At 32.3% G+C, this 10480-nt stretch overlaps 1 protein-coding gene across 1 annotated transcript in view; it reads left to right on the top strand.

Annotated features, from left to right (window-relative positions):
* The window catches only part of LOC110093885 (putative F-box protein At1g53550), a 4705-nt gene extending 3920 nt beyond the window's left edge, over positions 1–785 (top strand). The window contains exon 2 of the mRNA XM_020818912.2: positions 728–785. Coding sequence (XP_020674571.2) covers positions 728–785 — 58 coding nt within the window. The remainder of the gene's footprint in view (positions 1–727) is intronic.
* Positions 786–10480: the final 9695 nt, after the last annotated feature.

Below are 10480 nucleotides of genomic sequence, written 5' to 3'. Positions count from 1 at the left end.
AATACGTGATGGTGATGAATAACCAGTTAAAATCATATGCCACATGCGAAAATCAATTGATTGCAAGAAAATAGACATGCGAGTTTTCCAAAAATCAAATGACATATTTTCAAATAAAAGAGGTCTGGTGATAGAATAACCTTCCGTAATAGTACGATTAGCCATGGATCGAAATTCAAAAGCTTTTAAAAACTAATTTTTATGAATCCCTCTCTGATAGCACTTGAAAGTTTGTTAGGGATGTTAGGCCCTATATGAACTGGCTCAAGGCTAATAAAAAGAGAGGTGATTTGGAAAAGAAGAATCTTTTAAACAAAGACAAAACCCCAAACCAAAATCACCACAAAAAAGGTGCGGAAGAAAAATAAATGCGGAAGCGATAATAAGAAAAGAACACACCGGATTTATAGCGGTTCGGTCAAACCTTGACCTACGTCCACTCAATCTTGAGCTGGTTCCAAATTGCAGTCTGATCGTGTGGACCTGAAATGTTAGTAGAAAGCAGTCATAGAGAAAAAGAATGTTTGCTATCATCATCAAAATCATAAGCCATAGATCTGCAACAATAATGTCATATAATAAATTTTATATTTCAAATTATAGTAATTAAACTATTTATTCAAATTTTTAATTACTAATTATTTAATTAATCTAGTGTTTACTTTTTATCTTCTTCATTGCTTCGTTACTTGTTTTTTCTTATCGTTATTATTGTCCGGCGGTTTAGCGACGGTTATATAACCGCCGTTAGTACCGGCGGCACAATGAGGGATAGGCACCGGTAAGCCGCCGTTAAACGCTGGCGGCTAAACTGCCGCCCAAACCGTCGGTAAAACCGGCGGCCTATAAACCGCCGGTTATGGCCGCCGGTAAGAGCTGTTTTTCCTGTAGTGTTATGATCCAAAAATTTTAGATGGTTAGTATTGCTCGAGGAAAATTGGGATAGAAATAAAAATATTTTGCTATTGTGGATGTGTGAGGCTAATGGCATTATTATTAGATGTTATAGCAAGGGAGCTCATTTCTGTCTGTATCTTTAAGATTTTCAATAAAAACCTGTTCTCTTCACTCCTTTTATTTTTTACGCAATTTGAACTGTTATAAAATGTGTTATTTTGTTTTTAAAGAGTTTTGTTTTTAGTCTTTTTTTAATTATTTTTTAAAGGGACTAGCCCAAATTTTATTGAATAAAAAGGGAAAGTACAACAGTCAAACAAAGCCAACAACTCACACTTACATAAAAAACGCCTAAAGCAACGAAAGAAAAAGCTAAGCAAATAAAACAAGTCGTAAAAAATGACACCCAATAGGACTCAGTCAGGCAATCCAGCATCCACCGAGCAGCTAAGAAACGACCATCCATTGGTGGAGAAAACCACATAACATCCAACCGAAGATCAATAAGCAACACCACAGGCACTAGCCACATGAACCACCAAGGTTGTCAGCTCAAGGCCAACCCAGGGATACACAGGATTGTCTCATCATAGTCCAACAGCCAAAAGAAAAGCCAAACAAGCACAGGAGGCATCTCTATTTTTTTTTTAGATTTATTTTTAGACCTTTTCCTAAGACCACTAGAACTAACTTGATCAAACAACTTGGTCTGCCTTGGAATAGAGTTTATATTGAGGATCTGAGAACTCATTTTCATTCTCATCAAAATCATCATCGAACAATTTTAACCAATCCGAATTGTCCACACAAGATTTACTCACTGATAGATGGGCTTTCAACTCCGCATTGGACACAACCGAAATAAGAATATCCACAAAAGATGTCTGAAAAGTCAAGTTATTAGGACTAATCACATCCTTACTCAAAGTACCTTCATGAACAATAGAAGCCTCAACACCCTTACTAGCCACAGAATCGCAATTACTAACCGATCTAGTAGGCATAGAAGCATAATCCACAAGACCATCATGACCCAGAATGACAATAGAATTAGGATTCGAACAAACTGGCGCCAAAGAATCAGAGAAAAATACTTCCTCATCCTCAACATTAGTGGGAGAAGAAATTGGGGTAGAAACATGATTAACCGAGCAAGGGATACGCTCAGTAGGAGAAACCAAGCCTGCAGTACCCAAAATGCTACGAGCACCACCCTTACACCCACTAGAACAAACAGGGTTACCTGACTCGCCGTTAAGACCTTCAGCAATAACATGAACACTATCCGAAACAACATGGTCCTCATCGAAAGTCACAGGAACGACATCATCACAGCCCACATTCCTTACCGGAAGATCCACACCATTCGGATCCTCCTCCACCTTCTCCTCAACAACATCCAAAGAAGAAACAACCAAAACTGGACGCATAGCATTCCCAGCAGGAATAACGGGTGGATTAGACATAGAAGCAAAAGAACACTCACCCTTCATGTAACCAAGACGCTTACAGGACACACAGAAATCAGGAAAAACCTCCATTTGCACCTTTTGAATATACCTCGATTCCTCAGGCCCAAGTCAAATTTGTGAACGAAAGCTTTTAGAGATGTCCAACTCCACTAAAACTCGTGCAAGGGAAGGTCTAGAACCAATAGAAGTAGCATTATCAACCTTCAATGATCGACCAAATATAGAACCCAAAGCATGGAGGATACAGGGAGAGAACATAAGGGGTATTACCCATTCCTTCTAGAAACAAGAAGAAGAAGAAATTTTAGAGTAAAATATCTTATTTCTTTTGTAGGAATTAAAGAAGTTTGTGTTTAAAACAGGACAATTGATGCACGAATTGGATCTTATCTAATAAAAAACACGTTAGCAAAAATATAACAAATAAAAATATTAATATTTATGTGTATTTTCTTTAGCCCAACATATTCCCATGAGAAAGTAGATTAGATCTTATCTAATAAAAACACGTTAGCTCAAATACGATGCTCGAAGAAACACTCATTAGCCGTTCCTAAGGCTTCGTATGGAATAGTTTCATTACTATTTTTAAAAGTAAATTTTTAATACAAAAAAATTAATTTGAAACCTTATTTGAAATGATATATTTTAGGCTTTATATGAGATAATTTTCTTACTCTTTTGTAAAACTGCTATAGAGAAAATATTTTTTTAAAGTTGTTGTAAAAAACGTCATATCGGTTTAAATTTTTTTAAAAGCATCGAAAAAATAGTGGTTAAATAGAAATTATGATTACGGTCTGAAAAGAAAAGCAGTAAGAAAGCTGTCTCAAATAAAGCCTTAGGATTCGTTTGTGACAGTTGCAACTTTTTATAAATGTGATTTTAAAGTTGCTTTGAAGAAGGTAAAAAAAATTGTTGTAGAAAATAACTTCTAATATAATTTTTTCGAAAGCAGTGAGAATGTAATAGCCAAATAAAAAATTGTAATTGCAATCTAAAAGGAAAAGCAATAAGAAAATTGTCTCAAACAAAGTCTAAGGCTACGAAGCTGCTTTCAAAAACTTTTTGTGCCAGGAAGTTGTTTTCTACAATATTTATAAAAATTTACTTTTTCTAAACCAAATTTATAGAACAATAAGAAAGTTGTCCCGAACGATGCCATAGGCTTTGTTATGGACAATTTTTTTGGCAGATTTGTCTTAAAACTACAATCATAAATTTTTATTTGGCTCCCTGCTTTCAAAAGATTTTTATATTAAAAAGTTATTTTCTTCAATAGCTATAAAAACTTACTTTCTATATAACGACTTTAAAATGCAAAAAAAAAAAAAAAGTTATCCCAGAACCTAAGTCATAAAAACTTACTCAAGAAAAAAAAAATGTCATGAAAGCCACATAATTTATAAAACCTAAGTAAATTTATAAAAACTTACTTAACATCATAGGTATAAATAATAATAAATTACTATTAAAATTCTTTGCTGATGCCTTAACACAATAATTTTCATTCAGATATATAGTTTACAAATTGGTTTTCTTTGAAAAAACTTTTGAAGAAAAATAGTTATGTAATATTTTTATTCAAATAAACTTAATTTTTGTTGGCCAATTTTTCTATTTAAAAATAGAAAAAACTAAATTAAGGGTGCAAATGAGTGAGTAGAGCTCTAATCAAAACTAACTCGAGCCTAGCTTGTTTATTTAATGTCGGGCTCGAACTTGAGTCAAACTCAAACAGCAAGCTGGAGCTTGGATTGTCAGAAAAATAATTGGCTTTGAGCTCAAGAAGACAACGATCATGCCAACAACTTTGGGGGAAGTTATGATGAGAGCTCGTTGAAGTAGGCATTGACAAGAGTCTTCTCAGGAGCTCACTTAAGATCACAATGATGAGACCAACAACGAGTTCATTGGAGAAAGCATCTCAATGAGGATTAATTATTCTATGCGGCCACTGAACGACGTCTAGAGATGAATGTGACGTAAGGAATTACCGAAGTCGAGATAGTGGAGAGAAGTGCGGATATAAGGTTTCTGCCAGTAAGTTTCCAAAGCTTGTGGTCGTTTTCCGATGAAGCGAGCGGGCAGGCGGAGGTGCCTATGAGGTGGTCGTTGAAACCATTTGCTGTGAAATGCTGATACATTTGAAGACGCCATATAGAATAGTTTTCGTTGGTGAGAAGGGTGGGAACAATGTTATTGAGATTAGAGATAAGAAACTTGAGATGGGCGGGAACAACGAATTCTTCAAGAGAAGCCGAGATGGTTGAAATTTCTTGATTAGAGGCGGTCGAGTCTTGATTAGCCATGAGGAAGATGAACGGAAGCCGCTAAGTCAGATATGGCTCTGATACCATGATAACGAAATGGTAAAGTCGGAGAGAAGAGAAGAGAAATAGAAAATGGAATTAATCAGATCACCTGGATTAGAGGACTCTTTGGCTATATATAGCAGAACATACCATATGAGTAAATACAAGAACCAAGAAGTAAATAGTGACCCATTATTATAAGACCGAGACTGACGTGTCTATATACACTATTAGAATGAGAGCGTGCCACGTCATTTTTTTGATATGTAATGATGTTATGTACCGCTTGGTATTGGTGACGTGGTGCGCTCTCATTCATCTCTGGATAGTCCGGTGACCTCACAGAATAATTTCTCCTCAATGAGAATAGTTGCAAGAAAATCACAATGGCTATTCGCTAGAGAAGGCATTGATAGGTCTATTCGTTTTTGAAGAAGTAAAAAAGTTCATGATACTAGCAACTTCCTTTTGAACCAGATAAACTAAAGTAGAGAAGACAAAAAATTAGGATTTCTAATTGAGCAAGTTTGTGAACCAATGAACCAAGCATTGCCAAGCTCAAACTTGAGCTATTTAATTATAGGGAATGAGCTATAATTTGAGCTCGAGCATGAGCTTTCAATTCGATATGCTGGGCTCATGAGTTATTTAACCGAGTCAAATTCAAATTGGCTCGCCAATGACTTGACTCACTTACACCCTAAATTAAATGCTGTGCTTCCATAATATTGAAGCTAGAAAGTGTGTTTAGGTGTTACTGAAGGTAGACTCTTTAAATAAAAAGTACAGCTGATATAAAAGAATTGGGAGACAGCAAGATTCAAAGCCAGCGAAATAGTTTTTTCCAAAAAAAAAAAATGCCAAAAACAATCATCTGCTCTGCCGACAATTTGTAACTAGTTCTACAATTTTTTTTCCTTTTCTATGGAATTTTAATTAAAAATATTTTATTACAAATTTAGCTGTTATTAATGGAAAGACTAAATGGATGCTTTTAGTTTTATTTTTGGACTTTTGATCTAATTAAGGCTTGGTTTGGGACGGCTTTTTTATTGCTTTCTAAAACGGAGTTTTAATACAAAAATAAAAAAATTTGTATTAAAACTCCGTTTTAGAAAGCAATAAAAAAGCCATCCCAAACGAAGCCTAAGACTTCATTTGGGATTATTTTCTTATTGCTTCTTAAAGCAGCTTTTTAGTACATAAATTTTAATTTTTGTACTAAAAAGCTGCTTTAAGAAGCAGTAAGAAAGATGTCTCAAATAAAAATTAAGATAAACTCATACATATATCACATATGTTAATAGAACTTTGATGTCACTTAATAGTTGGGAGTTTTATTCATAATTTGATAATAGATTGAAAGCTTAGTATTTATGTAAATTTATTTAAAATTTAAAAAAAAAAATCTGTGATAATCATTCAATTTGGATTTTGCTTAGGCTTCGTTTGGGGCGGCTTTCATTAAAAAATAGAATTTGTTGTACTAGAAAGTTGCTTTAAAAAGCATTAAGAAAGCTGTCCCAAACAAAGCCTTAGTTAAAACAGAATTTATGAAATTAAATTTAAAATAAATTCATCAATATGGGTCTGATATCATTTTAATCTTTTTTTTCTTTTATTTAGACGAAGTATAGATTCAAAAAAGAAAAAAAACAAACTGAAATCATTTGCGTAAAGCACTAATCAATGTATTTGGCTTATTTGCTACTTTTTGTCGTGCGTGGATCTATCAGGCAGGCAGAACTCTTTGTCATCACTGAACTACTAACAGTAGCTTCTCATCATTTTTATTAAGGATTTGTTTGATTAGCCAAAAAAATAATAGTGTAAGAAAATATAGTATATTTGAAATATTTAGAACAATTTTGATGAGTATAAATAAATGCAGAGAAAATTTTTTTGTCTTGCTTGAAGTAAAATGAATGTTATATAAAATATAACCGTTGGTGGTAGCTGTGGCTGACAGTGGCGAAGGTCAATTGTCAATAGTGGCGGCGGTGATGGCTGGTGGCAATGGCGGCCTGCGATAGTAGCGGTCTGTGGTAGTGACAACCGACAGCTAAATAGTAAGTCATTTTGAAGGTGTATAAGGCAATTAAAATTTTCTATTTAGGCAATCGCAATTGTTGTATTACTATAAAAAAATTTACACAAATCAATCATCATGCATAACCCATGGGAGTAGTTCTATGGTCCAAGCAATTTCTAAGAATCAATAGAAGGATAGTATCTCACTTAGTAAAACATAATTTGAGATGGATTAAGGCCTCCTTTGGGACGGCTTTATTACTACTTCTTAAAATAACTTTTAAGTATAAAAATTAAATTTTTTGTACTAGAATGCTGTATTAAGAAGCAACAAGAAAGCCGCCCCAAATGAAGCCTAAGTCAGGCTAAGGACGTTAAAGTAAGAGCTTTTTAGGAGGCGACCCAATTATTTATTTTAACAATTAAAAAAAAAATCCATATAGAAATTCATTTTCTATTAGAATTTCCTTAACATTAAAAGGAAAGATTTGGTACTTGGTGCCCATGGAGCTTAGAGTCCAAATCTAACTGGTCCCCAGTGGCCAGTGCCTGATCCGATCAATTTTAGCCGATTTGATTTATATAGTAATATAATTGTAGGTAACCTAATAAAATCAAGTTCCTAGAATTTCAACCCTATTGCATTCAACTCTTAAGGAGTTCATGGTTTTTGCATAATAGTTAGTTGTTTTCATTCATGCACAAACTCCCTTATTTCGATCTGATCAAACAAAGTTAGTTAGAATTTGATTCAATTTTGGGTTTTAGTGATTGTAATCTTTGTAGAATAATATATTTATTTATCATTTTATTACTTATTAGATCACATACTCCTGTGTTTACAGGGGCATAATCAACCTTAATTCTTAGAGGTAGCAAACTTTTATATATATATATATATATATATATATCGTTTGTACATGTATTAAGAATGTATGTTGATAGTTGATGCTATAGAGCCACAAGTTCAACTACAAAAAAATCTGCTTAATATAGCTTTTCAAGCCGAATTGATTTTCCTCTATCATAAGTAGAAAATGAGTTAGTTAGATTTATACACGAAACACCAAGAAGCAACTTAGTATTAGTTTCAGATAATTTTATTATTCGGGTCTTGAAATTGCATATCAATAATAGTGTAAAAGAATTTTATACACTTTCTTCATAGCTGAATATATTTTTTTTTATAATTCTAAAATATACCTTATTATATTATTTATGCTATTTCCAAATTTTTTTATCGTTAAACTCTCATTTAATAATTTCTCAAAGAGCCATGGAAAAATAACGGTGGAATAAATTAGCATGATAAGAATAGCGATCTTAACATAGGATCACGACATTTCAACAAAAACTCCAACATTAAATTGAGTACATAATACCTCATTGCAGCTTTATTGCATGAATTGCTTTTTAATATTCAATTCATACTTCTCCAAGCATACCATATTACCAATCCATCACAATTTTCATAAGACCCTATTTTATTGTGTAACAAAGCAATAATATATATGGAATGATGATTTGTTATCAATTGTAGACCAACCGAAATCAAATCATAACAAATTCAATCAAAAGACTAACATTATATCTTTTCTACCCGTTTGATTGTTTTCGGGCGACTGTATAATTATAAGAGTTGCTTAATTAGCTTGTTTTACACCTTGATCAACTCAAATTCAATGGGTAGAAAATCATCCTTATCAGATTTAAGGTGTATATTCTACCCAATTTTTCGCAACAAGGAAAAGCTAAATAGTAATAGGCCAAGCATACATGGAATAAACTTAATCTTGCAAGAGAAAGAAGAGGAAGAAGAACAGATAGAGAAGCAAGATAAAGAAGATGATTTATCTCACCAGAAAAGTCTAAGAAGATGCTACTTTTTCCCCTTGTTGACTTCGACATTCAGTGATGACTGCTGGACCATGGACACATGATTGCACAAAGACGAGGGACTCGGGAGAAGAGAGCTACTTGTGATTTGAAGTTGTTGTAGCATGAACATAGTTGATTAGGGCAAAAGGGTAACATATAAGATTTAGGGGGAGGGGGGCAATTGACCACCCTGGGCATTGCTTGGTTCCACCCCTATGTGTGTACCTTCAACATAATACTCATCTAATGTGATCCAACCAATCACTATAATATTTTAGATTTTTAAAATTAAATATTAAAATAGATTTGATAGTGTTGAATAAAGTTTAATGATAAATATATAAATAAATATTTTCTTACAAAATTTTAATGATAGTTATTAAAAAATTTTAAAAACATTTGTCCTTATATATAACAAAGAGTGTTCATGTTAATTTTTAAGAATTAATTAAGGTGACAAGCTCTAGATTGTTTGTATTCACTAATAGTTAAATGAGGTCTAATTATAATATGATTATTCTCATTATTAGGTGAACTATCTCCCGATAATATTAGATAGTCTATGATGATCAAAATCTAAAATTTTGAAGCTAAGGTTCAACCTACCTATAATATTTGTGCTGACTAGACTCAAACAAATTATAATATTAGAAGGGGGGGTGGTTGTATGTGACATGCAATATCACTTGGGACTAAAAAGAGTTAGGGTAAACAATTTTGGAATGTTCTATAAGCTATCTTAAGATGTGTAGCCCCCTACTAACTATCTATTAATAATGGAAAACCAATCAGTTTGCTCAAAGGTGTACTCTAAGGCTTGAGTATGAATTAAGAATAACTACAAGTTATAGATTGAAATTGAATTAATCAAGTTAAGAGGTAGGGTGCATTTTAATAACCATATGATCCTAGAAAGATGTTTGAATACAAGTACAAAGTGTTTTATGGGTATGACCAATGAATATTAGATGCTAATAGCTAGCAATCAGTATTAGGTCATCCTAATTTGGCAAGGATATTTAAGCAAATGTGTACATGATATTCTAGACTATAATTTTTTCAAAAGCAATTTAAATTAAATCAAAAGATTTTTTTTTCTCAAAGTAACTTTGAGGATTTATTAGAAATTCCCAAAATTATCAAATACTTGAAGATCAAAGAATTCAAATATACTAAAATACTTTAAATTAAAATTTATATTAACAACTTGAAAGGAAATTTAGAAAAGTTAAACACAAATGGCTTGCCAAATTAAAAGTTAAAAGTTACACTCTAATTTTTTTAATAAATTAAAAAATTAAGAAACTTTTGGTATTTATTAAGGACATTATAATAATTAACTTATCCAATAAAAATTGAATTGGTTATTATGCTAAAGATGTTTAATAAAATCAAAATATACGCCCAAAAGAATAAATAAATAAATAAATGTTTTGGAATTTTTTGATATTTTATATAATTATCATCTAAGGGATAAAAATTGTGAAAAATACTAAATAAATTAGTAAATTCCTCGAAGTATTTGGAGATATTTAATGTCTAACATACAACTTTGGGAAAATTGGAGGAGGAGCATTAAAGGCATTTACCAAGAGGATTGGGTACTCAACAAAGCACTTGCAATTAAAGAATTTGAATACATGAAAATGTCCTTCTCTAATTTTTGTCATTTTAAACTCTTTTTCATGGTATTTATTTTCTATTATAAAAACTAGAGGCAAATTACTTATTTTAGTCAATCTTATGATCCATTGTAATTATGTTAACTAATTACCTCCATTATTAATTTCATAACTAATCACCCATAACGACATCCTAACCTAAAATTTTTGAAGTGAATTCATACTAGTAAAAGAGTGGCCCACTTGCAAAATAAGCCTTTATCTA

This window comes from Dendrobium catenatum, unplaced genomic scaffold (genome assembly GCF_001605985.2).
Source record: "Dendrobium catenatum unplaced genomic scaffold, ASM160598v2 fragScaff_scaffold_980, whole genome shotgun sequence".
In the NCBI taxonomy this organism is placed as follows: domain Eukaryota; kingdom Viridiplantae; phylum Streptophyta; class Magnoliopsida; order Asparagales; family Orchidaceae; genus Dendrobium; species Dendrobium catenatum.
The sequence above is the reverse complement of the archived record's forward strand: the minus strand, read 5'-3'. Positions and strand labels throughout refer to the sequence as shown.